This window comes from Ochotona princeps, chromosome 17 (assembly GCF_030435755.1).
Source record: "Ochotona princeps isolate mOchPri1 chromosome 17, mOchPri1.hap1, whole genome shotgun sequence".
NCBI lineage: Eukaryota > Metazoa > Chordata > Mammalia > Lagomorpha > Ochotonidae > Ochotona > Ochotona princeps.
In genome coordinates, this window is record NC_080848.1 from 11,449,949 (window position 1) to 11,477,843 (window position 27,895).

At 48.2% G+C, this 27,895-nt stretch overlaps 1 protein-coding gene across 1 annotated transcript; it reads left to right on the forward strand.

Moving 5' to 3' along the window:
- The first annotated feature begins 454 nt into the window (after positions 1-454).
- ICAM2 (intercellular adhesion molecule 2) lies at positions 455-27,829 on the forward strand. The gene is made up of 5 exons (XM_058675749.1): positions 455-564; positions 23,656-23,760; positions 25,395-25,661; positions 26,553-26,873; positions 27,495-27,829. Exons 1-5 carry the CDS (start codon positions 531-533, stop codon positions 27,680-27,682), a joined length of 915 nt encoding a protein of 304 aa, XP_058531732.1. The 5' UTR covers positions 455-530; the 3' UTR covers positions 27,683-27,829.
- Positions 27,830-27,895: the final 66 nt, after the last annotated feature.

Here is a 27,895-nt window from a genome sequence, read left to right on the forward strand (position 1 = left end):
TACAAAGCAGGTCCTGGGTGGCCTTGAACTGCCCCCAGGCAGAGCCAAACCCATCTCCCAGGGATCCAGAACAGGGGCCATGACTTCCGCTGTGCTTCGGGGGCTGTTTCCTCACCTCACTGCATGAAAACTCATTTCTTCCCCTTTTCTATTGCCAGTCTTGGACGCACAGGGGAGTGTCCACACAGCCACCTTTCACAGGCCCACGGCTCGGCTGCCACACCTGTCAGTCCACTCTGAGGGAACCGCGAGAAGTGTCCTCCTGAGATGCCCTCCTGGTGGTACTGCGCCTGCGCCACACAGGCTCCGGCTCTACTGCGCCTGCGCAGGCTGCCCGCAGGCGTCCAGGAGCACGGTGTTTGAGGGACAAAGATGTAGGTAGGCCATGCGAAGGCTCTGCTCACTCTTGCTTTCCTACCTCAGGGTTTAGTGTTTCTATTTAAGGGTATATTAGGACGCTTCTGGGGCTGCTGGCTTGATCTTCACGCCTGAGGGCGCCAGAATCCCCCACCACAGGCCTGGAGGTGACAATGCCTGAGGAGTTTCCCACCTGCACCTCACACTGTGAGTCCACCTGTCACACACAGTCCAGGATGAAGCCCTTAAGAATCCCCAAATTGTCCTGGGTGATTCTGTGAGATGTACGTGCGTGCGTGCGTGCGTGCATGTGTATGTGTGTGTGTTTTTATGGGGGCTGGATGCTGTGGGCCTGGAGTCATTTGAGGAGAGATTTAAGGGGAGGGGAAATCAGGTTGGGTCTACATAGGGTCACTGTCTTTGGAGCTGTTGGTGGTGACAAGGGGTCCCCAGGGTGGGGTTACGCTGAGGGATAAGGTGGGCTCTAGGGGCAGGAGGCGCCTGCTGAACAGTCCCCTGTGGTTCCTTCATGATAATGCTCAGATCCTGCTGCTCTGTCGTGACTCAGATGTCCTCAGGTCATTCATTCCTTTCTTACTTTATTAAATATAGTTTTCTACATCATTCTACTGGTATAACCTCCCTAAGGCTTTGATCCTAAAAATAATTCAGTTTATACAGACAGTTTGATAGTGGACAGTCACTTTAAAATATTTATTTGAGATTAAAATAAACGTTGAAAGTCTCAGATTTTTTTCCTAGACAAGGCATCTTGTACGACTGTTTTAAACAAAAAAATTTTAAAAAATTATTTGAAAGGCTGAGTGAGAGAGAGATCTTCCATGTGTTGGTTCATTGCCCCAAATAGATGCAACCAAATAGCTGGAACTGGGCCTAGCTAAACCCAGGAGCCTGGAACTTCATCTTGGTCTTCCACATCTAAGGGAGGAGCCCAAGTACTTGGGCATTCATGGGCTGCTTTTCCAGACACATTAGCAGGGAACTGGATCAAAAATGGAGCAACTTAAGACTTGAATGAGTACTTTTTTTTAAAAAAGATTTATTCATTTTATTACAGCCAGATATACACAGAGGAGGAGAGATAGAGAGGAAGATCTTCCGTCCGATGATTCACTCCCCAAGTGAGCCGCAACGGGCCTATGCACGCCGATCCGAAGCCGGGAACCTGGAACCTCTTCCGGGTCTCCCACGCGGGTGCAGGGTCCCAATGCATTGGGCCGTCCTCAACTGCTTTCCCAGGCCACAAGCAGGGAGCAAATGGGAAGTGAAGCTGCTGGGATTAGAACCGGCGCCAATATGGGATCCCGAGGCTTTCAAGGGGAGGAATTTAGCCGCTAGGCCACGCCGCCGGGCCCGAACCAGTACTCTTATAGGAAATGCTGGCATTTCTAGCAGAAGCTTAGCCTGCACCACAGTGCTGGCTCTCACATTTTTTAAAAAGGTTTGTTTATTTTTATTGGAAAGCCACATTTTCAGAGAAAAGGTGAAATATATAGAGAAGGATCGTCCATTCACTGGTGCGCTCCCCAAATGGCTACAGTAAGCAGAGCTGAGTCAATGTGATTTGTAGCCAGGAGCAAGGAGTCAGGAGAATAACCCGAGGACTTAAGCCATCCCCCGCTGTTTTCCCAGGCCACAAACAAGGAGCTGGATCCAAATTGGTATAGCCAGAATGAGAACTGGTGCCTATATGAGAGACTGACACTGCAGGCAGAGTCTTAGGCTACTACATTACAGCACCAGCCAAATGAAAACATTTTAAAAATCTGTACCTGGGTGTTTGTTGCAGATACCCTGAGAACTTTGGGTGGATATGCAAGGAAGGAATGGTTTTGCTCATAGAAGTGAATGGAAGGTCTACGGCCATACCACCCTGAACGCGCCTGATCTCGTCTGATCTCGGAAGCTATGCATGGTCGAGCCTGGTTAGTACATGCGTGGGAGAAGTGAATGGAAAGGACTAGACAACAGGGATGAAAAAGACTCTTCTCTCTGTGTTTTAGATGTTATTTAACTGTAACAAGGAGCATCTACTCAGTCATTTTGAAGAACAGTGGTAGAAGAAGGCTCATCCTTGAGCTCCCGTCTGTATTCGCTGGTCTGTGGCATGTACTGGCTGGTCCCCCTTCCCTAGCAGCTACTCTAGGCATCATTCAGGGTGTGTGTCATCCAGGAGGTCTTCCCGTGAGTCACACCTGCGCCATGGCTCACTGCCTTGGTTGGGAGTTGCAAATATGCTGTGATCTCATTCTGCAGATAATAATGCTCTCTCTGAGTCCCCAGAGAGACTAAATGACCTTCTAAAGGCTACCCAGGGGCAAAGCAGGATGCTCGCTGTCTCAGAACCCTTCTAAATTCTTCCCCCTGGTATGCCCCCACTTTCTTCATTATAGCTCCCAGCAACTCCAACCTCTGAAGAAAACAGGAAGTCTCCTTTGACCTTCTCTATACCCTCCTGCTGTTCAGTGACAGACCTGCTGTAGGAAGGAAGGGAGGAGGAGAGGAAGTGAGGGTGGGGCGGTCAGGGGAGGGAGAGATGGTTACTGCAGGAGCGAGTAGTGCTGTTTGATGCTGTTTGCAGCCCAGGAGATGTTGGCTCCGTTTTGGGGTGTGGAAACAGCCTGGAGACGTGAAGGCCTGTGCACATAGAGAAGCTCAGCATGAACTGAGCTGAGACCGAAGGCCTCTGCTCTTCTGTGTAGCAGCTGGGTATTGAGCAGGTCTGAGAATGCTGGCTCTTGGCCACTACCTGCGCAACTCCCTAGGCTGGGGTTTGGCAGCTCCAGAATCAAGCCCTTTCCTGCCTTGGGCCTTGAACCTGTGGAACTGTGGCAGTGTTCAGCCAGGACCTCAAAGCCTGAAACAGGAAGACTTGCAGGAACTTTCTGGCTCTCAGAAACATCTGGCAAAACCCAGTTCTTACAGATCCTTTGGCAGTTTTCCTTTTCCAAAGCTGAAGTTTGAATGTTGGGATGATGGAAAAACCCAAATCCTTGATCAACGTTTAAATTTCTGTTTATTAAAGTTAGAGAAACATCTTTTCTTCTTGGAGGAAGCAGTGATAATGTAGTAGAAACTGAGTTTCTGTAGAAGCAGGTATCTTTAGAACAGTTTCAAGAACACAGAATGTTCTAGAAATAAAGTATACTGAAACAAACCTTGACCAAAAGGTCTTGTCAGATGTCAGCTGCAAACTGAACCGAGTCACTTTTATGATGAAACACTGTTGAAACACTTGGATTCCTTTGAGTTTGTTTCCTGAATCCTCTGTAACTTCCTTGTTATATTGCTTTACAGTAGTGAATTCCTTACAGAAAAGACGTCAAAGGTCAGCTCAAACCTCGTGTTGCCTGTGTACTGATGACCGCTTTTCCCCAAAGCTTGGTAGCAGAGTTGCTTCTCATCAGCATTTGTCTTTATTTGCTGTCATTTTATTTGCATTTTAGTTCTTTTATTGGGACATGATTCCTGTAATAGCATACTCATCCACAGGGTGCAGAGATCTTAAGTAGTTCCCTGTGGCTTTGGGCTGGTAATAATAACTTATTTATTTATTCTTGCTTTACAGAAGATGTCATTGCACATGAATTGATAGCCTTTTAAGTATTTTATGTTGAAGCTCTAAAATGTTCATGACTACTATATTCTATCATATGGGTGGAGCATGCTTTTTAAACTTCATAAACTTTCCCAAGACAGGAGCCCTGTGCTGATCAAAGGGGCAGGTGAGGCTATGATCTGTGCCGGGTGCAACCATGCCCTGGCCTGGTTCCAAGTTCCACTCTGGAAAGAGGGGCTGGGGGCAAAGGGCAGGGCCATGAGGGGCTGTGTGTCAGACACTGAGGAAGTGGATTCACTGTGTTGCTTCAGGGCCTTAGAGCAGCTGGAATCAAGAGGTGCAGGGACTAGGAAGGAGACCTCCCCAGTAGCCAAAGAGGCCACACCCGGCACAGCGACACCTGCACACTGTGCACTCTTCAGGGTGCTGTTTATTTATTTTTTTTTTAAAGAAAATGTGTACATCTCTTGGATTTTACCTTTGTTGTCTGTAACAAAGCAAGCAACTGTCTTTGGTGTCTTTCCTAGGGAAACAATTCATTTCCCACCTTTGTTGCTAGTAAGACAGCCTGGTTTCATTCTGTTCCTTGCAGTAAGGTTAACGAAAGAAAAGGGTAGCAGATGCCCACATCATCAGGCAAAAGGCATGTTGTTCCTCTGAAGACCATCCGGCTTCTCCCTCTCTCAGCTCTTTGGCTGGTGGATGTTTCTGGGGAAAAAAATTTGCACCTACATAGATCACACACTGCTGTCCTTCAGGATCCAGCTCATTGCAAACCTGCCCATTATGGTGGAATCACAAGGAATATGATCTCCACACTGCCTGTGGAGTTGAATTGTCAGGTCTCTGTCAGCACTAGATGGCAGGTCACTTGCTGCCTGCTGCCAGTAGATGACACCCAAGGACAGGTCTCCTCGGGACGGAGAGGGTCAACTAGGGGCAGCATTATACAAGATGCTCCTGCTCCCAACTCTTCAACTGGGCTCAAGTGAGGCAAGTTTGAGGTGCAGACCAAAGAAGGCCAAGGGTCCTGGTTCTGTAAACAACTTAATTCTTTCATTAGTCCAGGGTGTTTTCTAAATCATGAAAATTGACTAACTTTTCTCATGCAAAACATAACCCATAGAGACGTGCAATCTCCCACTGAACAGAGGAGGTGGTCTAGGGGTCTGGCAGTCTGGAACCCACAGGAACATGGGTGGGTGTGTACTGCACCAGCTGTTTCATAACTGTACATTTAAGCATGCCCATAAGCTTTGCCAAGTGCTTCCATTTGCCATGTTCAGAGTCAGTGTGTTACATTTATTTTTCCCATAAGTCCTTTGAGGGGGCTTTGGGTTGGGCAGGAGCGCTCTGCAGTGTTAAAGCTCAGATGTGGGATCCCTGCTGCCTGGCATTCAGGACGTGAACAAGCAGGTGGAAGATCTCTATTTCTCTCTTTCTTTGCCATTGCTTTTCAAATAAAAACAATTAATCTTTTTAAAAAGTTGGAATGAATGAGACCTGCAGCTAAGAGAGGGAAAGGAAAACCTCAAGAGAAATTATCCTGAGATGGGGAAGGCTTGGAAAGCCAGGAAAGGCCCAGGGCTGGCAGGAGTGGAGCTTAGGCCGTGGGGAGCAGGGAGGACAGACAGGATCAACAGCAACACAACTCACAGTCCCCCACTCTCTGCACACACATACACGATAAAAGAACCTTTACTTATTTGAAAGGCAAAGTTAGAGAGAGAGAGAGAGAGAAAGAGAGAGAGCGAGCGAGCTTCCATTCACTGGTTCACTACTCAGACAGTGGCAACTGTGCTAGAAACCTGGGTCAGGCCTGGAAAGTCAGGAGCCTGGAACTCCAACTGGATCTCGCACAGAGATGGCAGGGTCCAAGAGCTATCTTTCACTGTTTTCCTGGGTGCATTAAGGAGGGCTGGATCAAAAGAGGAGCAGTTAGATTTTGCAATGCTCGTAAGGGATGCTGGCGACGCCTTTACTTACTGCACCACTCTGCGAGATCCATTTTTCCCCTTATTGTTAAATTCACACTCATGAAATACCATAAGAAAATACAGAAAAGCACAAAGATGAAAATGCTTTCCCCTATGTGGTGAATATGTAGTATGTGATACAGACTGGAGATAATTAACATGAAATTGCCTTTCAACCACAGGAATGAACTTTAGGAGAGCCAGGAAAAAGGCTGGTGTTGGTGACTTGACCCCAGGAACAGGGGGCTGCACTGGGAGAGCCTCAGAGTCCACTTGCTGAACTTTTTGTTTCCTGCCTCCCATCAAGAGTCACCAAAGGCACACTCAGCAGTGGCGCATTCTCGCCACCCTTCCCTTCCCCTGTACCTGTGTGGGAGACCCGGAAGAGCTCCTGGCTCCTGGCTTTGAATTGGCTCAGCTCCAGCCATTGCGGCCGCTTGGGGAGTGAACCATGGGATGGGAGATCTTCCTCTCTGTCTCTTCTTCTCTCTATATGTCTGCATTTCCAATAAAAATTAATAAATCTTTTAAAAAATGCACACTTAAAAGTGGTTAGAGGCATACTGACACAAGGGATAAGCTGCCACAGCAACTTGAGCGTCCGCTGTGAATGTTGGTTTGAGTCCTGGCAGTTCCATCTCTGATCCAGCTCTGTGCCAATGCACCTGGGAAAGCAGCAGAAGATAACTCAAGTGCTCAGACCACTGCATTCATGAGGGAGACCTAAACAGAGTATCAGGCTGCTGACTGATGACCTAATCCCAGTATTGGCCATTGTAGCTAGTTGGGGAGTGAGGCTGTGAATGAAACAGCTGTCTCTTTCTCTGAAACTGTTAGTTATTTAAAACAGCTTTAGAGTTCTAGTTCTAGTTCATTCGATATTATTACGCGCAGCTAATTCCTGCAACCTGGTTCTTTACCATGAGCTGAAAACATCAGACGCAATGAGGTATCTTAGGAGGTTTATTCCAGCGGGGCAGGAACAGGGTGGAAGGGAAGGAGAAGGGGGTGAGGGGAAGGGAGACTGGAAGAAGACGGGGAGAGAAGGGGAAGAGAGAAGGAGCTGCACCTGGGGGCCTTTTTGCCTGCCAGGTGTGGGGGTGGGGATTGGGAGGGATTGAGGGCAGGCCCCAGGGGATTGGCAACTGCAGGTTGCCTAAGGTTGATTGGTGAGTGGGCGGGATTGGTGGATGGCTGGACTGGCGCGAATTTTGTGAGCTGTGAGGAAGAAGAAATGGCACCGGGTCCAAGGTAGGATATTCGAATAACTCCTTACATTAACTCCACCTTTCAAATAAATAAATCTTTTTTTTTTTTGAAAAAAATAGTGCTTAAAGTTATAAATTTGTTGTGTGCCTTTCAACACAATAAAGAAAATACAGGAAGTGGAGCCAAAGTGAGTTACTCTGGGGTGGGACCCTGAGCTCAGGAAGCACGTGACTGCTGGGGAGGCGGGACAACCGAGGGAGCCCACCGCAGCTGCGGAGTCTGCTCTCATCCCTGCTATCCATCCCTCTACATCTGTCTGCGTGGAAACAGTTTGGAGCAGTGTCATTGCCTGAGCTACAGCGCAGTCTCCTCCTCCTCCTCCGCTCCTCCCTTGCCAAGTTTCCCCTTGGTAAGTACAAGAGCTTCTAGAGCTCCAGAGTCCCCTCTGCCAGCTCCTGCCCTGCCCTGCCCTGCCCTGAGGGCTGCCTTTGTAGCTGTTTCCTGTTTGCTTCCTCCCCGCCCCTCCCTCCCAGCCTGCGAGGAAGGAGGGGACAGGGGATGGGTTTGTGTGTGTTCTGAGTGATGCTGGGAGCAGAGGAGAGGGCCTGCAGGGACAGTCCCCTTCCCCCACCCTGGGGCCGTTTTGTGGGATCCTGCTGAGACTTCTTGGTGCCATCCTATCCATTGCAATTGAAGTTCACATTCCCACAGGGATACCTTTTTTCCTAGACATGTTGTAATTGTCCTCTGCTTCTTTTTATTGTGAAATTCAGCATATGACATATAAAGAACATATGTGACAGGTGTACACAGGGCTGTATTGGGAACATAGTGGGCACTCTGGAGGTAGCAGTCAACACAGGATGGACAGCCAGCAAACCCGCATCTGCTTTTCTCCATCATTTACTTCATCTGGGATAAGAAATCATCCTCTGGAATGTGGCATGCATTGCTGTGGATTTTTTTTAGGACTTTGTCACATACACACGCTATTTTAGTTTTACTTTTATAAAACAGTTATACAGCATTTACTGTGTGCTACACTCATTTAATTTGTGCATCTGCACAACAACCCTTTGAGGAAGATGTTATTAATTCCATTTTGGGGACAGGCATTTGGCCCAACAGTTATCAGTTAGGTCATGGTGTCCCCTTTTAGCACTGCTGGGTCTGATGCCAAGCTTTAGTCTCTTGCAAATGCGCATGCTAGGAGGTGTTGGTATTGGCTTAAGTGATTGAGTTCCTGCCACCTTGTGAGAGACCTGGATTGAGTTCCCAGGCTTCCAACTTTGGTCCTGGCCCAGACATGGTCGTTGCAGGCATTTGGGGAGTGAACCAGTAGACTGGACCTCTCTCTCCCCTTCTGCCTACATAGGTCTCTCTCTCACTATCTGTCTCACTGCCTCTCAGATAAATAATTTCTCTTTCTTTTTTTCTTTTTCTTTTTCTTTTTCTTTTTTTCTTTCCTTCCTTCCTTTCTGCCTATCTTTCTTCCACTGATTCACTCCCCAAGGGGCCACAACAGCCAGGGCTGAGCAGATCCAAAACCAGGAACAAGGAACCAGGAGCCTCTTCTGTGTCTCCCACGTGAGTATAGGGTTCCAAAGCACTTGGGTCACCCTCCACAGCTCTCCCAGACAACAGGCATGGAGCTGGATGGGAAGCAAGGCCACTGGGATTAGAACCAGCGCCCATAGGGGTCACTAGGCTACCACATTGGACCCAAAAATGTAATTTATTTAAAAATTCATTTTATAGATGAGGAAACTAAGGCCCAAAGAAATTAAGTGACTTTTCCAAGGTCATGAAGAAGTAAACATTGAGCAGGTGTCCTGGTGTTCAGTGCAAAGTTTTATGAGTGAATAGCAGAATATATAATAGAATTATGGGTTATCAGGCACAAGAACATTCAGCTCTATGAAACAATGCCTAATTGATTTTTTTCTCTTTGTTTTTAATCTGTTGATAATCTTTACATAATTGATTAGGGTGCAAAGGGTCAAGGACTAGAGGAAAGTGTGTAAGATCATTGTTACCACATTCTCTTTTATCTTTCTTGCATCTGGGGGAAGGGGAGAGATAAGGAGAAAAGCCACATCCAGCTTCCCATCTAGGTACCCCAATTTAGGGCCTGCGTTGAGGGCTCCACTCAAGTGGATTTGATGGTTCAACAGTTCTGAATTGCTGCCAATATCTCCACTCCAAGCACGATGAAATCTCTCCAGAATCCACTGGCTGACATAGTTTACCTGAGAGTCTCCATTTGCTTGGATTTTCACTGCCAACACAAGGCTAGAGCAGTTGGACAATGCCTAATTGTTGAGGACCAATAATAGACTCTCACCATCAATGGTAAGATTTCCTGTTGATATGTATTCTCTCCAACAATTAGACTTGTCAGATTTTTAACTTCTACCAATCTTAATAGATATAAAATAGTGTCCCAATGTGATATTAATTTTTATTTACCAGGCAATTACTGAATTAAACCATCCTTTTCATTTCTTTAGACATGCTCTCTTTAGCCTAAAATATCTGTGCCTTGAATGTAATGCAATGTAATGTAATAGTTTATTTTACGAATAAATTAAAGTCTTTTTCTAAGGACGTAAAATATTTGACATTTTTAAAAAGATTTCATTATTTTTATTCAAAGGCAAATTTACAAAGAGAAGGAAAAGCAGAAAGATCTTGCATTTGTTCACTCCCCAAATAGCTGCCCTCAGCCAAGGCTGAGCCAATCTGAAGTCGGGAGCCAGGATCCCCTTCCGGGTCTCCCACACGAGTGCAGAGTCTCAGGGTTTTGAGCTGAGCCATTCTCCACTGCATTCCCAGGCCATAAGCAGGAAGTTGGATGGGAAGTGGAGCACCTGGAACATCAGCCAGGGCCCATGTGGAGCTTGCAAGTGGAGGATTAGTCAGTTGAACTATCACGCTGGTCTCTAACCTTTATTTTCTTGCAAAAAGCATGTAAAGGAGCAGGCATTTGGTGTAGCAATCAACACCCGCTTGAGACATCCCCATCCCATGTCAGAAGGCCTGGGTTTGAGTCCCTGTTTCCAGTCCAGCTTCCATCAGTGTGTATCCTGAAGGGCAGCAGGTGATGGATCAGGTGCTTGGGTCCCCGAACACATGTGGGAGACATGGATTGAACTCTAGGTTCCTGGCTTTGGCTTGGCCCGCACCTGACTGTTGTAGACATTTGGGATGTCAGCCAACAGATGCAAGATCTGAGTGTGTCTGTTTCTTTGCCTTTCAAATAAACAAAATCAAACAACTAAAAACATTTTAAAGTCCTTAAAGTTTTCTTTCACATATAAGCACTCATTCTAAATGCAGCTTACTTTCACATTTGCCATGAAGTAGAGATACTTTTTTTTCTTCATGTGATCTACCATCATTTAACATACAAATTTTTGCCAGTGATCCACAATGATATCCTTATCACGTGTCAGAATTTGCACTTGTGCAAACACAGGTCTATTTCTGGCCTGCTTATATCAGTTAATTTCCCTAAACCTATCACGATACTGTATTTCAGTATAAATCTTAGTATCTAGCAGAGACAGTATCTCATTTAATTTTTAAGGCTATCTTGGATCTTTTAGAATCAACTTCCCATTTCTGTAAACACACTTATTGGAATTAATTAGAATAGCATTGGGAACCAGTACATCAGTTAGGGAAGAATTTTTATTTTTATATTATGGAATCTTCTACTTATGAACATAGGTTATTTCTCCATTTATTTAAATTGTCCTAATACTTTTCAATAAAATGTTATAATTTTCTTACCATAGGTCTTACAAGTTTAAGCTTTATAATATTCATAAACTTTGTGGGTAAAATGATAAACAGGATAGTTTAAAAATGTATGCATCAAACAGATGCAACTGGTTTGGGGGTGTTGATCTTATAGTTAGCTGTCCATCTAAAATCTTCTATTTTGAATCACTTTTCTAACGATTCTTTTGAATTTTCTAGCTAGGCATACCACATGCAAATATTGATGGTTTTGCTCTAACCCAGTTTGCAAATCTTTAATTTCTACCCTGCTTGTGTGCATGCCTGTATCTGTCTTACTGTGTGTGTGCATGCCTGTGTCTGTCTCACTGTGTGTGTTCATGTCTGTGTCTATCTCACTGTGTGTACATGCCTGTGTTTGTCCTACTGTGTGTACACATGCCTGTGACTATCTTATCATACTGTCCAGAACCTTCAGGACAATGTGAAACAAAGGCAGAAATTATAGACATCCTAGTTTAATGTCAGCTTTAAAAAAATTGTTATTTCTAAGTTTTATTCATTAAAAAATGTAAGTTCTTCTTATCAAATTAAGGAAATTTCCTTAGTTGATCATGAAATGATGCTGAATGTCAACAACTTTCTGGGGTCTATTGAGGTCGTAGTTTTTCTTCTTAAACCTGTTAGTGTACAGTGTTAGTTTGGACTCTCAAAAGCAGAACCTGGAACAAGGACTTAGGTTCACGTAGGCTACTTGAGAGGTGAATCCAGGAAGTGGCCAGTGAAGCAGCAGAGAGGAGACAGGCAAGGAAGAGAAAGATAGCTGTTTAAAGAAGCAATTTGGGGCAGGCGATTGGCACAATCGATGAAAAACCACTCATCACACAGCAAAGTCCCTGCAATCTAGTCCAAACTCCACTACTGAATAAGCTTCCTACTAACGGGAGTGGGAGGCAAAGATGATGGCTCTGATAGTTGGGTTCCTGTCAGCTGTGCAGGAGACCCATAATGGGTTCTAGGCTCTTAGCTTTTGCCTGGACTACTTGTGGCATTTGTGAGCAATTGGGGAATGATCCACCAGATGGAAGGTCTCAATTTCTCTTGCTCTCTCTCTCTCTCTCTCTCTCTCTCTTTCTCTTTCCTTCTCTCGCTGTCACTCTCACTCACTCTCTGTCTCTTCACCTTCAAACTACAGAAATCAAATAGCTCAACAGGCTTTTCCTCCACCTTCAAGTGCCAGCATCCCATCTGCTGCTCCACTTCCCATCCAGCTCTCTCCTTATGGTCTGGGAAAGCAGTAGAGGATGGCACAAAGCCTTGGGGCCCTGCACCCACATGGGAGACCCAGAAAAGTCTTCTGGCTTCAGATTGGCTCAGTTCCGGGTAGTGCATCCATTAGGGGAGTAAACCAGTAGATGGAAGATCTTTCTGTCTCCCCATTCTTTGTAAATGTTCGTTTCCAATAAAAATAAATAAATCTTTTTGGAAAATTAAACGCATTGAGAGACCAAACTGTTGCTGCATGTATCGGCAAAGGGAGCTCAGTGTAGCTGGGACCTCAGAAGAACCTCCAGGATGCAGCCCAGAAATGCTTACTGGGAAGGAGGACCACAAATCCACAGTTCGTAATCCTGCACTGGGTGAGGGTTGCAGCCTAGGAACCTTGACATTCCCACACCTTTGGGAAACACTAGCTCCCTTGGTATAGAAGAAGACTGGAAGTCAAAAAGCAAGGAGATACCTGGAATAGGCTTGAGGGGCGGGGTGCTGGCAGTAGAAGGTGAATTTGAGTTTGGACAAAGTGATCCATGATAGAGTTGAAATCAGAGAAGGACACCGGCGTTATGGAAAGCAGCGTCATGGGTAATGTCTGTGGGCTTTTCTTCTGTGCTTGACCAGCCTTGCACACCCAAGACAAACCCAACTGAGAAGTGTATTTCATACATTGTAGGAGTAGCTGAGGTGTGGTTTTGATTATTTTTTTAGGATTTGTTTTTATTTGACAGGCAGATTTACAAAGAGAAGGGGAGACAGAGAAATATATCTTCCATCTGCTGGTTCAACCCCAAATGGCTGTAAGAGCAAGGGCTGAGCCAATCCGGTGCTAGGAGTTTCCTCTGGGTATCCCACATGAGTGCAGACTCACAGGATGCAAGGAAGCTCCTGCCTTCTGGGTTATGATTGGCTCAGCTCTGGCTATTGTGGCCATTTGGGGGACTGAACTAATGGTTCAAAAAACCTCTCTCTCCACAACTCTGCTTAAGTGTAAAAATTTTGTTTTTGATAATTTTTACATATTTGATTAGGGTGTGAAGGGTCAAGGACTAAAAAAAAGTAGGTAAGACCATTGTTTTCACATTCTCTTCTTTCCTTTTGTATCTTGGAGGGAAGGGCAGAGATAAGCAGAGAAGCCATACCCAGCCTCCCAACCATCCCAGGGTCTCTAATGTAGGGCATGCTCCGAGGATCTTGCTCAAATGGTTTTGATAGTTCAAAAGTTCTGTATTGCTGCTGATCTTTGCACTCCAATCACAATGACATCTCTCCAGACTCCACTGGCTGACATAGTCCACCTTAGAGACTCCTTTTGCCCAGGTATTCACCCCAACACTTGGCTGCAGTAGTTGATCTGTTTGTTCTGTGCCCCATCCTCTGTTATGGTACTAGGTGTCCTCTGCAGGCTCCAGTGTACTGCCCTATTCTCCATTTGTTTCTGGTTGTGCTGTGCACTGCTCCATCTAATCCACTGAGAGGGCCCAGCTCTGCACATGCATTCCAAGATCAGACCATGGAACCTGCAATTTTCTCCATGGTTGGAGTTCTGAGTTGAGCAATTCAGTTGCAGGGATTCCCAAAGAAACTTCATCTGAGGTGATCTCAGACCCGACTCTTGTGTATGCATGCCAATACAGGGTCCAGCACAATCCGTAGCCCAAATCAGCTTTTGCACACACTGATAGTTGCAATTGTTGGTTCAGTTGTTTCCTGCCCTGTATTCTACACAAACTAATGGCAATCAAGTCTGATCCTGCCCACCACACACACTCAACCTCCACACAAACCAGTGGTAACTGAAGCCTAGTCGGAGTGACCCGCAATAACCCCCACCAGGCCCACCCCATGTCCTAGAACCTGCACTTGCCAGTATGTACAGCAGATTGGTCCTGTCTGTCCCGCATCCCATTCAGCTCTCATGTGCATTAATGGACATTAAAACCTGGTTCAACTCAACCAGCCCTACTATCCAGCCCACACATGTGCCAGCAGGTGCTACTCGCTATGTAGTCATGCCTGTCCCAGTCCTGGTTCTCATGCTCACCAGTCAGACTGGCAACCCAAGAGAGAGCTGCTCACTGTTTCCCTAATGGATTCACTCCCACTCCTGCATCTTGCACTTTCCAGGTGATACTGCAGTTTAGCTCAGCAAAGTTTCCCCACTGTGCCAACGTCTGCTAGCTGCTGCTATGGCAAAGCCCAACCAACCCTCACCCACTCTGGCTTATGCATGTACCTGTAGGTACAGTTTGCTCAGCCTGGTTTGTCCATGATCCAGCTTACATGGAGGACAATAAGTGTTGTGACCCTGCCCAACTTGATCTGCACACATCCCAGGTCTCATGCTCACCAGTGGGAATAGTGACCCAACAGGGGAGCTCCCTGCAACTTCCCTACCAGGTTTGTCCACTCTCCCCTGGGTGTCACGTGTGCTGGTTGGGCACTGTAGCCCAGCCTGGCATGGCCCGCTTTACCTTGGCATTTGCAACTGGGTACTGTAGCCTGGCCTAGCCCAGCCTGCCCAAGTTCCAGCTCATGCTGGTGGGGATTACAGCCTAGCCAGCCCAACCAGCCCCATGTCCTGGTCTTAATGTGTACTAGCTGGTATTGTGGCTCAACCTTGCATGACCCCACACACCACTCTGACTCTCAAATTTGCCAGCAGGTGATATAAACTGACCCAGCCTGGCTCGTTCCAGACCTGAGCCAAAGGTGGGCCTGTGGGTATCATAACCCGGCCTGGTCTGGGCTGCTCCCTATTGTGATTCTTATGCTCACCTGCAGAGACTGTGTCCTGACAGATGAGTTCCCCAAGTTCCTCCATTAGAAACCTCTCCCAATGCCAGATCTCGCACACCGGTGGGTCCATGTGCCAGCCCTACTTATTCCACCTCCCATCCTCGCAGGAACAATAGCCTTTCCTAACTGGCCCTCACCCATTCCGGTTCTTACTATGGGTGCTACAGCCCAGCCAAGCCTAGTCCACGCCCAGACACAGCTCATGCATAGCTGAGGAGGGGCAAAGGCCTAGCTCAGTCCATACTACACCCACCCTGGTTCTCACAATCAGCAGTAGGTGCTAGAGTCTAGCTAGTCTGGCACCCCCAAGACCCAGTCCACACTTGTGCCAAGAAGAACTGCAACCATGACCAGATCAGAGTGCAGCCTCTACTCTGGCCCCTGTGTTCATCACTGGGACACAGAAACCAGCCAGGGTGTCCCTTGTCTCCCCAACCAGGCCTGATCCCAGCCACAGATGTCATGCATGCCAGTGGTTTTCTGACCCAACTTGGCATATCCTCTCCCCTGTCTTGGCCTTTGCCTTCGGATGCGGAAGCCTGGCCTGGCCCAGCAGACCCCTAGTCCTAACTCTCACTGGCGGGTGAGGCAACCTGGCCCTGCTCAGTCTGCTGTCATCCCTGGTTCATGCAAAACAGTAGGTGTGACAGCCCAGCATGACCTGTACCCCCTACTGGTTGCTGCACTTGCCAGTGGGCTATGGTCTGCCACCTGGTCTGCCCCTTTCCAAAACCAACTCACACACTTGTCGACAGATGGAGCTACCCTGCCTGCCCAACACCCAGGCCTGGACCATCTATACATTAGCAGAGGCTATGACCCACTACGGGAGTTTCCCAGATTCCCCCATTCAGGCCATTCCCAGAACCAGATCTCTCGCATGCTAGCAGGTGTTTGGTCTTTACCTGGCACAACTTGCCCCATCCGTTCCAACCCAGAGTGCCCCACACCCTGTTTTAGGGTGTTCATGTGGATACTGCAGCCTGGACCTGCCCCACTTGTTCCCAGCTCCAGTACCAGTTTAGCATCAGTGAGTTCCATGGTCACACTTTGCTTAGCCCATCACCATCATAACTCTCAAACTGACCAGCAGGACTTGTAGTTCCATAGGGTTGGGACCACATATCCCCACACCCACAGACCTGGTTCTCTTGCATGCTGTTGGTGTCATGGCCCAGTTTAATGTGACCCATCCCCTGATCCGACACTCAAGTCAGGTACTAGAATCCAGTCCTGACAGACAGGCCCCCAGCCATAGCTTGCATGTGCACTGGCATGTAGTGGTCAGCCATGTTCCATGCTAACAACTCTAACCCAGGACTCCATGTGGGCTGGTGTATCAGTCTGACACATAAAGAGCTTCAGCTCTCCCATGAAAACCAGCAGGTCTCAGTCTGTCGCTTACCTGCAGGTATAGTGGCCCTGTCATTGGATGTCCCTCAGGATTCATTTCTCACCTACCCATAGGAGTGGCCTTATTCATGGATGTCCCTAGGCAGTAATTCCATACACCAAATACCCCAGAGCTGTCCATCAGGTGGACAGTGGGCAGAGCCCACAAACCCAGGACCCCTCCCCAGCCTGGCACCAGTGGATGGGATCTAGGATCCCCAGTAGGAAGCCTGGCATGGCACAGCTTCTCCCAGCCACAACTACATGGCCAGGAGAGTAAGATACATGAAAAGCTGCTCAGACATACCAGGACTCTGCCCACCAAGATCCACAACTCTGCTTTTCAAAAAAAAATTTTTTTGAAAAACTGAGGAAAAAAGGTTACAATTTTATAGCACTTAGGTGAGGTAGGGGATGTAGCTGCCCTTTGTAATCCCAGAGATTTTATTAAATGACAGTTACTACCACTTAAAGTTCTGTAAAACCAGCAAGACCTGGTGTTTTCTTTTGGGGATGATTTTAATTACTGATTTCATTTCTTTAATAGTTACAGAACCATTCAGATTTATTTTTTAAGTTAATAGCCTTGACTAGTTATCTTCCTGAGACAGTCTACATAGTTTCCTATTTTTGCAGTATAACAGATAGTCTTCTTCATTTTTATTTTTAGTTGTTGTGAAGTGCACACCAAACAGGTCAACAGCATGAGATTTGCTCACATGATCTGGCAGTCACCCTGTGGAGTGTTTCCCCTTTGGAAGCTGAAACTCTTTATGCCTCAAACAGCCTCCTGTTTCCCCTCCCCTGGTTCCTAGCAGCATGGTTCTCCTTCCATGTCTGTGAATTTATCAAGTATTATGCATCTTGAGTTACCATTGCCATTTTTGCAAAGGTAGAAAAGCAAGACAGAGAGGAAACAGACTATGAATTCAACAGCCAAAACAGTTTTATTCAAAGAAAAACCTGAGAGAGAGACCCACTACGGAGAGCATATTTCCTACAGGCTGGGGCTTCTGTCTCATGGGCTAAGGCTGAGCTCTGAAGACAGCAATGCCGCTGTAAGATGGAATCACTTCTGCTCACGAACCAGAAGTTTTCATCCCCAACAATGTTTGTGCTATCTTTTTGCTCATAAATAGATTTCCCCAGAGACTTGCCCATTGTATTTGTTTTTCCTTCTAAGAACTAACTCTGATTTGAGTGGTTTTTTTAACTTATAAAATACGGTCTATGTTTTTGTTTTCTGTTTCACTGATTCACCTTTACTCCCTGTGAAGTCACATTTGGATTTATGTTGTTCTTTTATAGCTCCTTGACCGCTTACTAAACTTGGATACTTCTTTCAGGCTTCTGTTCTAACACAAGCATTCAAGGCTATCAGTATCTCTAAGTGCTACATCTCACGAATTTTAATGTGATGTTTTCTTTATCACTCAGTTCTGAGAATTTATAACTTTCTATGGTTTCTTATTTGATCATTTAGGTGTTTTTTTTTTTTACATTATTCACATAGTTGAGAGGAACGCACACCATATGGGTCTCCAAGCGTGGTGGGGATGATCAAGGCATAGAGGAAGGTGGATGGGACAAATGCTTCAACTTTCTTTTTTCTCCTTTGTCCTCAGGGAAGGAAGGGAGAGACCACTCCTTGTTGTCAAACTACATCAGCACCCAGGGATGGGGGAATGGCCATGTGATGACACCTTAGAGACCCCAATGTGGGGAAGGATGTTCAAGGGTGTTAGTTGAGTGATTTTGATAGTTCTGAGAATTCGTTGAATTCATTGCACCAAGGTTAAGAAAATCTTTCCAAGGTGTATTGGCTGACCAAATCCACCTTAGTGTGCACCTACAGACTAAGGAACATGTTGCAAAGCTTCGCCAGAAGAGTGGTCCAGCCTATTCTGCTTCCCATCCTCCAATGAGGCACTTGATATCTTCTGCTGGCCTTGATGAACCATCATGTCCCTTGTGTACATCTGGGGATGTTGACCACTGCACAGGCATCAGCAACTGAGGAGGTCCAGTCCCAACTCATGCATTCCAAGGTCAGACCACCACATATATCATGATTTTCCCTGTGGCCAAGATTTGAGTCCAGCCATCTAGCTGGGGAGTCCCCTCAGAAGCCTCACCTGGGGTAACCTCTGGCTTGACTCTTGTGTGCACCAGCCCGTGCAGGATCAGGTTCAGTTGTTTGTCTATATCAGCCAATGCACATACCAGTGCATGCAGCTGCCTGGTCAGTGCTACACCCAGCCCCATCTCTCATGCAAACTGATGAGTGCTATGGCATAGCCTAGCCCAGCCCAGCCCAATATGCAGGCACACTAGCAAGTGCCACAGCCTAGTAGGGACGAACCCCAACAATCCCCACCAGACCCACCCTGGCACTTATTGGTGGTTCCTACAGCCTCACCCCAGCCTTGCCCACCCCCAGACCTGGCTCTCAGGTGAACTAACAGATGCCATAGTCTAATCTGGCCTACCCCACATCCTTTGTGGCTCTCATGAGCACCAGCAGGTGCTGGAGCCTACCACAGTCTGACTAACCCCAGACCCTGCCCACAGGCATGCCAACCTAGACTGCCCTCAGCCCTGGCTGTCACACTCACCAGGAGGAGCTGCAGCATAGCAGGAGAGTCTCCAGAGTTCCCCTATCAGGTCTGTTCTCAGCCCTGGATCTTGCACATGCTGACAAGTGCTTTGACCCAGCCTGGTGTGGCCCACCTTCAGTCTCAGCTCCTGCTGGCAGATGTTGCAGCCTAGCTCAGCTGGACTCAGCCCACACCCTGTCCTGACTCATGTGAGCCAGCTGATGCTGTGGCCTGACCTAGCCCAGCCTGTCCCCAGAGCCGGCCCACACTAATGCTGAAGAGTGCTACAGCCTTGCCTGGCCTGGCCTTGCCTGGCCTGGCCTGCTACGCAGCCCCAGCCATTGTGCTGCGTAGCAGGAGCTATGGCCTAACAGGGGAGTTCCCCAAGTTTGCCTACTAGGCCCAGATCTCATGTTTGCCAGTATATGCTATGGCTCTTCTTGGAAGGACCTGCACTCAATCCTGGCCTGTGCATGTGCTGGTAGCAGCCTGGCCCAGCCTGGCCCTTCCAGTCATAGTAGGGGCTTGGCCTGTCATCACCCCCAGCTCTCCTTGAAAACTGGAAGGTGTTGTCCCACAGAAGTGAGCCTACAATTCCCCTAAGAATCTGCCCCCCAGATCCAGTTCTCTCACATTCTAGTGGGTGCTGAGGCCCAATGTGAATTGGCCCACCCACTGCTCTGACACTCACGTTCAAGTACTGCAGCCTAGCCCAGCCAGGCATGCCCCCAGCCCCAGCTTTTGTATGCACGAGTGGGCATCAGGTGATGTTATTTAGCCCAGCTCATGTTTCCCACGTGGGCGGGTGCCTTGACCTGACCCAGACATGCCCTCCAGTTTCCCCCTTGTAAACCACTCATCTCAGCTCTCGCCTACCTATCAGTGCAGTGATCCAGTCCTTGGAAGCCCCCCAAATTATTACTTCCCTGTCAATTATGCCCTTAGCCACCTCCATTGCAACGCATCTCCAAACCCCTTCCCAGGCAATTGGCAGCCACCACCTGGGGGCTGGTGTGGCATGTGCTGGCCCCATATTCCCTGCCTTCCCCATATATCTTTAAAAAATAAGAATAGGCAACTGTGCTAGCACACCGGTATAGTTAACACAAATTTGACATGAAACAGGCCCAGAATGCCTGCCAGCCTTGGTTGCTTTTATCCCAAGAATGAAACACTTTTCTCCCAGAAGTGTAGCACAAGGCAACCTAGGCAGTTGCCTACAGCTGGGGCTAGGGTATGTTTTAAAGCTATCAAATATGTAATGTTTAGAACTTATCCTTTTGAAGAACTCCTGTCTCTAACTTGTAAATTCAGACCAAGCTTTTAAATTGGGTTTCAACGCTTCTATTCATTGATTGATTTTATTTCCTGTCTTTATCACTGTTTATAACTAAGGATACATGTTAAAATCTTTTGTTATGTGGTCATGTCTGACACAGCATTTAGGATGCTACTTGGGACGCCAGCCTCCTATAGTAGACAACCTGTTTTGAGTCTCCGGTTCTCCACTTTCTCAACCGGCTTCCTACTATCACACTCTGGGCGGTAGTACATAATGGTTCAAGTACTTGGATCTCTGCCACCCATGTTAGAGATTTGGATTAAAATTTGGGCTCCTGGTTTCAGCCCATTGCAGAAACTAGCTATTGTGGGCATCTGAGGACTTAACCAGAGGATGAAAAAAGTATTCTCCGTCTTTTCAAATAAAATCAGAACATGGCCCAGCCCTAGGCCTAGTGGCTAAACCTTCGTCTTGCAAGTTTCAGCATCTGGTGTGCATGCTGATTTGTGTCCTGGCTGTTCCACTTCCCATCCAGGCCCCTGCTTGCGACCCAGGAAAGTAGTTGAGGATAGCACAAAGCCACGGGACCCTCAACCATCATAGGAGACTTGGAAGAGACCTTTGGCTCCTGGCTTTGGTTCAGCTCCAGCCCCTGTCAGTGTGCTCACTTGGGGAGAGAAGCAGTAAATGGAAGAACTTTCTCTCTCCCTCTCTGTAAATCTGCCTTTCCAATGAAAATAAATGAATCTTTTTTAAAAAATGAAAATGTAAGAAACACCACCTCTTGTTATAGTGATTTTATCTCTTTGTTTTGCTTTCAAGCCAGATGCTCTCAATTTTAGAACTGCTCTAACTTGCTGGTGTACTAAACATTTCATCTAGGCACTCACTCTATCTCTAACATGTACTTCTGTCATAAAAGGTCAGTTTGTCCACTATGAGTATAGCTTTCCAAGCTTTCTTTGGCTAGTGTTTGTGGGAACTTTTTCACCTTTGGAATTTAAGCCAATTCCATACCCAGACACATTTATTAAATGTGTCTCTTGTAAACAAGACAGCTGAGTTTTAGATTTTAATGTTTCAAAAATCTAACCTGACAGTCTTCATCCTTTAACTGTAATTAAGTCCTCTCATTTTTGTTGTGATCCTCAATCTGGACTTCTTAATATAATAACATATTTTAAAAGATGTATTTTAAATATGGTATTTTAAATACCATATTTTAAAAAGATGTTATTCCCTTTTTCTCTGCTTTCCTCATTGATGTTTTTAACTGATTGAGGGCTATTTTTATATATGTTTTTTTTTTAATTTTTATATATGTTTTTTTGAAAAAGATCTTCCATCTGCTGGTTCACTCCACAAATGCCCACATCAGAACAGCCAAACCCAAAAGATGGAACTCCATCCCAGGCTTCAAAATGAGTGGCAGGGGCCCAAGTGTTTGGACAATATTCTGCCTCTTTCCGCATGCACAGTAGTAGGAAACTGGATGAGCAGAACAGTCAAGGCTCAAACCAGCGCTCCCAAACCTTGCCCATTTTGAAACCATTTTAAACCTTTCTAGTGCTTCATAGTCTTCCTATATATACTTGTATCCCTTGAAATTTTACCATGCTCATATAACATCTCTTAAGTCAATTTCTTACCAGCTTTTAAAAAAGATATAAATTTATTTTTATTAGAAAAACAGATTTACAGAGAGAAGGCGAGATGAAAAAATTCTTCCATCCACTGGTTTACTCTCCACTTAGCCACAATGGCTGGAATTGAACTGATCCAAAGCCAGGAGCCAGGAGCTAAGAGCCTCTTCCAGTCTGCATGTGAGTGTAGGGTCCCAAAGCTTTTTGTCATCCTCTACTGCTTTCCCAGGTTGCAAGCAGGGGGCTGGATGGTTAGTAGAGGAGCCAGGATACAATCTGGTGCCCATATGGGATCTTGGTGCATACAAGGCAAAAGTTGGGCCACTAGGATATTGTACCCAGCCCCATATACTATCTCTTAACTGATAAAGTGTTGTATATATTTGTATATGCATAATGTTATAAAGTTTGTGGGAATGGATAAACTAGGCTAATTAACATGTGTTACCTAGGTATCATTTCTGTGTGTGATGAGAACACTTAAAGTCTACTCTCTTAGCAATTTCCAAGTATGCAGTACAGTGCTGCTAGCTCTAATCTCCATGCTGTACCATGTGTCTCTAGAACTTACTCCCCTATCTAACTGGGCTTTCTGTCATCTGAAAACATCTCCATTTTCTACAATCCACATTTGTAGATTTCATGTCTAAATGGGATACTATGGTGCTGAGTGGTCAGCCATTACCAGCCACTGAACGTAGCACATCACCCATCAAACCATCCATCCCTCCTGCAGCCACCCCTCCACCTAACACAGTTCTGGCTCCCTTTCTGCTTGACTAAATGATCTACCTCCCCAGCTACTTGCTTGTGTGCACTTATATCATGCCCAAAAAGGAAGGGCCATTTTCTACCAGCTCTGCTGCAGGAAGCCCCAGGAAGTCCTGTGCCCAGGTCCAACACCCAGTGTGCATCCATGAACCATGATTGGCTTCTTTTATGTCCAGTCTTGTGGCCCAAAGGATAGGGGTGAATGGTGGGAAGACTTTGGCCATTGAAGAAAAAAACTATGCTTGGCAGACCAGAGCAATGAGTGCTTAAGACCCAAGGAAAGTCATTCACCCCAGCTTGTTTGGGTTATTTACAGCACTAGCCATTCCTTTCATTCATTCATTCATCCATCCATCCACCAACAACCCGACGGTTATAAAGCACCAACTATGTGCCTGTCAGCATCTGGGACCAGGTGGATGTGGCCTGTATAAGACAGTTTCTGTGCTTCTGGGTTGACAGGGAGAGGATGATATATAAACTGTTAGATTTGCAGTTAGCATTTCTAACAAAGTGTTGACCAACTGTCCAGACTGGGAGAAGTCACAAAGAAGATAGTGGGCAAGAGCTGGGTGGATGGATTTAGAGCTGGACTGAAAGCCTACAGAAATTTGCCTGAACACTCTTAGAGAAGGCTGCAGGCCAGCCCTACTGAGGCTGCTTTTGAGCTGACTGAAGCTCTTCAGGCATGGCTCAACGCAGCTCTCCCTACGCCCTCATGGAAGCCAGGTGCGCACACACACACACACACACACACACACACGTGTGTGTGTATCCTTTCCTTGCTCCGCCCCCTGCACAGGGAGCAGGCGGGAAGACTGGGTTATGTCCCTGCTTATCAACTGCTTTCCAGTTTCCTCTGGTTGGATTCTTGGAGGCGCAGAGGCCTGGAGCTGGCAGTGCACGTGGCTTCCCAAAGGCTGCTCAGATAATGAGAGGAAATGCAGTCATCAGGTCCCAGAAGGCGGGGGATTTCAGGCTGCAGCTCCAGACCGCCACTCCCTGACCTGTGCCCTCCGTCTCCCTCCAGGCAGCTCTCAGCTGTTCCCTGTGAGCCCACAGACACCATCCGAGATGACTTCTTTTGGTTGCTGGGGCCTGCCTGCAGCCCTCCTCGCCCTGATCTGCTGCTCAGGTGAGCCGGAGCCCTCAAGATTGTGACCTGGCATGTGCCAGCCTGGGATATAGGATGCCCTGCTTCTCTGGCTTCAGTGGGGGAGGGGGTCGTAGCCCCACCATTGCCGGGGCTGTGAAGATGGGGACACCTTGCCATAGGTACAGGATTCTGTGCCGGCCTGGCTTCTAGTCCCCATAGGCTTTTTTGATACCAAGTGGAACAGACCCCGCAGTGCTATCTCTTGGGAAAGATGAGATCACGCAGGCTGAAAGACGGCTGGGTGGGGCCTAGGAGGCTGCAGGAATGAGGGGCTCAAGGGAAGATCAGTCCACGCACCCATCGACTCTTTAGAGGGGTGCCTCAGGGACCACAGAGGGCAGCAGAGGCACCAGCTTCTGGCTGAGGGCAGAGCGAAAATGAAATCTTCAGTGTGCCAGGGGCCTGTGAAGGAAGACGCCACCCAGTGCTGAGCACCCTGCGTCTCGTCTCAGACACCCACCAGGCTATGTCCTTGAACCCTCATGCCAGCCCCAAGGCAAAGGCATACCAGCCCATTTGCCATGAGGAAACCAGGGCTCAGAAGAAAGCACCATGTTGGAGGCCACATGGCCAGTACGTGACCAACTCTGGATTCAATTCCAGTGTTGTCTGCCTGTAACACCCCTGGCCTGTCACTTCCTTGTATGTCATGAGCTGAAGGCTGTGTGGGGACAAGCCAGGGGGTGGGGGCCCAGGACACAGGTTGGGACCTGGTGCGTGGAGATGGGCATCGGGCCTCAGTCTTCATGTAGCAGTGCTTCCTGCATGTGCAGAGCACAAAGAAGGATGTGCAAAGGCTGGCCCTTCTTTTCAAAACGGCTAAGAAGTAGGAATCCACCAGGTCAGCTTTCTGGGTTGTAGGACCCCACTGGTTCCCCACACTGAGATCCCACTGGCCTAATCTCCTTGCCCCAAGCACACCGAGCCAATTCAGCCCAGGGTCTTCACAAGCACAGTCTTCCTCCCCTGGAGCACTGCAGGACTTGCCAGCTGCTTCCTATATGTGTCCAGATGTCACCATACAGGAGAGGCCTCCTCAGGAATGTGTCCCCAACCTGAAAGGTTGGACAATCTACTTGCTGCTGCTTGTGACAGTCCCCTCTGCTGGAATGTGTGCCCACCAGAGCGGGGTGGGTCGACTTCCTGGTTTACTCACTGCTGCCTGCCCCTAGCCCTGCTGGTTCCCCAGGACATAGTGCCTGGCACAAGTGTCCTGGAGTGTTTGGAGAAGAAAGGGAAGCAGGGAGGGAGGAAGTTGCAGGGTCACAGGAGCCCAAAGATACAGAGTTCATGCCAATCATCAGGGAGGCCTTCAGGGAGGAGGTGATATTCCAGCTGGATCTTGAGGGTGGAGTCAGATTCCTGCCCTGGCGATGAAGACAACTATGAGGAATACTGACCAGGAGCTGGTGATGGGCCTGGCCAGCTGGAGGAAGCCTCATTCAGAGGGAAGGAGGGTGCAGGGAGGCAGCCTCCTGGGTCTCACTGTGAGGCTGCAGGCCTGACCCAGAGAAGGGAGCAGAGGACATGGAATGTCTGACCTGAACTTGATCCCAAATGCCAGCAATGGACAGACCCCTGGCAGAACAGTGAGTGTGTGTCTGGTTTTCCAGGGTCTGGTGAGAAGACATTCGAAGTGCACATGTGGCCAGAGAAGCTGGTGGTCAAACCCAGAGAGTCGTGGGAAGTCAACTGCAGCACCAGCTGTACGCAACCAGAGAAAGGGGGACTGGAGACCACCCTGAAAAAGACCCTGCTGGAAGCAGAGCGTCAGTGGCAGCGGTACTTGATCTCCAACATCTCCGAGGACACGGTCCTCTACTGCCACTACACTTGTGCTGGGAAGCAGTTGTCAAGCAAGCTCAGTGTCGTTGTATATCGTGAGTATCTATGCCCTGGTGCCCCTCTCTCCACAGGGCCTGGCTGTGCTGGACATGCACACATCTCCAGGGTGCACTCGTCACACCTCCACCTCCCTGAACCCTGGAAGGATAAGGAGCAGGGCCCGGGCAAATGTTCAGGATTCATGGCTGCCCGTTTGATCATACGTATTCAGCCACTGCCATCACAAAAGCAGGCTGCCCAGGTCTTGAGTCTCACTCCCAGGAGGGCACCTGAACTGAAGTTCACAGGGATCCAACCCAAAGTCGTTTCCCAAGGCATGTCCATATCCGCCCCCACCACCATCACCACCCCTCCCCGCTCAAACCTGACTGCTCAAAGAGCACCGCATTGTCCATGACAAGCACTGGGGCTATCATCAGGGGAGCTGGGCATGCTCCCTAGTGGCCCCTTCACTGCAGAAGAAAGGGCAGAGGTGTTCCCTGTTTTTGTCTCTTCCCCTGCCATAGGCTGATGGCAAAAAAGTGGCCATCAGACACAAGCTTTTCAGGAACCAGTGAGAGCCATACAGAAGGGCCTGGATTCTCCCAACATCACGGCTCTAAGGGGGCATGGCTGCTTCTTCCCCTTCATCAATACATTGTGTGAAATAAACAGGTATCCCAAATCCCAGGTGATCCTGGGGCTAGGGATTCGAGGAGGTGTGCTCTGCCAGTTCAGAGGGTGCCAGCATGGGCCCCATTTAATAATGAAGAAACCATGGTGGTCATGAACCTGAGCCTGGAGGAGCATGTGGGTCCAATTCCAGCCCACGCCTTCTAAGTGAGGAACTTTGCAGTCCTTGGTGTAATCTCATTGAGCACTCCCTTCTAAGGTTCTCTGGGACAGCACCCCATCCTGACCAACCGTCCTTCCCTTGTCCCCTATAGAGCCTCCAGAACAGGTTGTGCTGAAGCTACAGCCCACATGGGTAGCCCTGGGCAGTTCCTTCACTATTGAGTGCAGGGTGCCTACTGTAGAGCCATTGGAAAGCCTCACCCTCACCCTGCTCCGAGGCAACAAGACACTGCACAACAAGACCTTTGAAGGGACAGCAGCTGTCCCCCAGGAGGCCACAGCCACATTCAACAGCACGGCTCACCAAGAGGATGGCCAGCACAACTTCTCCTGCCTGGCCAAGCTGGACCTGCGCTCTCGCGGTGGGGGCATTTTTCACTGGGTCTCGGAGCCCCAGGGACTGAAGATCTATGGTGAGAGGGCCCCAGGGACAGTGGAATTAAGGATGGAGCAACTCACTTTCAGCCTCTTACGGGGGGAGAAAAAAAAAAGCAGAACGTTTTTCTTTCCTGGCATGAGATACAAGCACTTAGGGCCCTACACCTAATCCAGAGGGTTCCAGAGGTTGACAGAGCTCCCCTTGCTGCTTGGTCAATAGTGAGTTGTTTGATACCCCTAGCTCCCCTGCCACCAAGTCAGCCTGCTGGCTCTGGCCTTGGCCTTGCACTAAATTGACAAGGGCCATCTAGCTGCCCAGCAGCCCCTGGAGCTCTGCTGTTCTGGGAGTCTGGAGAGCAGGAAGCTGGATGCAGAGCTCACTCATCACTGCCCAAGAAGGGGCTTGGTCCCAGGAGGAACTTGGCATAAGCCATGCTAGTGTTCCAAGGGCTGCCAACAGGGAGCATCTCCTAGACTTGCAGAGGCCTGGCTGGTCCTAGCTAATACCTTGGGAGCAGACGCCATGTGTCACTCTTCTCTGCAAGGCAGACGGCTACAGGATGAGTGAACGGATCATAGGTGATGATGGGTGGACGTCCTGGGGTCCTGGCTCCTGCCAACACAGCTCTCCTAAGACACTGTCCTTCCATCCCCAGAGCCCCCGCAAGGCAAGGAGATGGTCATCATCATCACGGTTGTGTCAGTGCTTCTGTTTTTGTTCGTGACGTCTGTCCTGCTCTGCTTTGCCTTTGGCCAGCACTGGCGTCAGAAGCGCACAGGCACCTATGGGGTGCGAGCTGCTTGGAGGAGGCTGCCCCGGGCCTTTCGGGCACAGTCTGCGTGAGTGGCATGAAGCCGCACCAAAGCAGCCACTGGAGCTCAGCATGCCTCCTTCGGGATAGGGGCCAGCTCTGGCTGAAGCACTATGACCAGCAGCAGAGGAGTTGAGGGCATTTCCTGTTTTAACCTGAATACAAGCACCTGGCCTCAACCTTGTGCCCTCCATGTCTGGCCCCAGGAAAACTCTCAGTAGCTAGGAAGGGGAACCCAGCAGGCA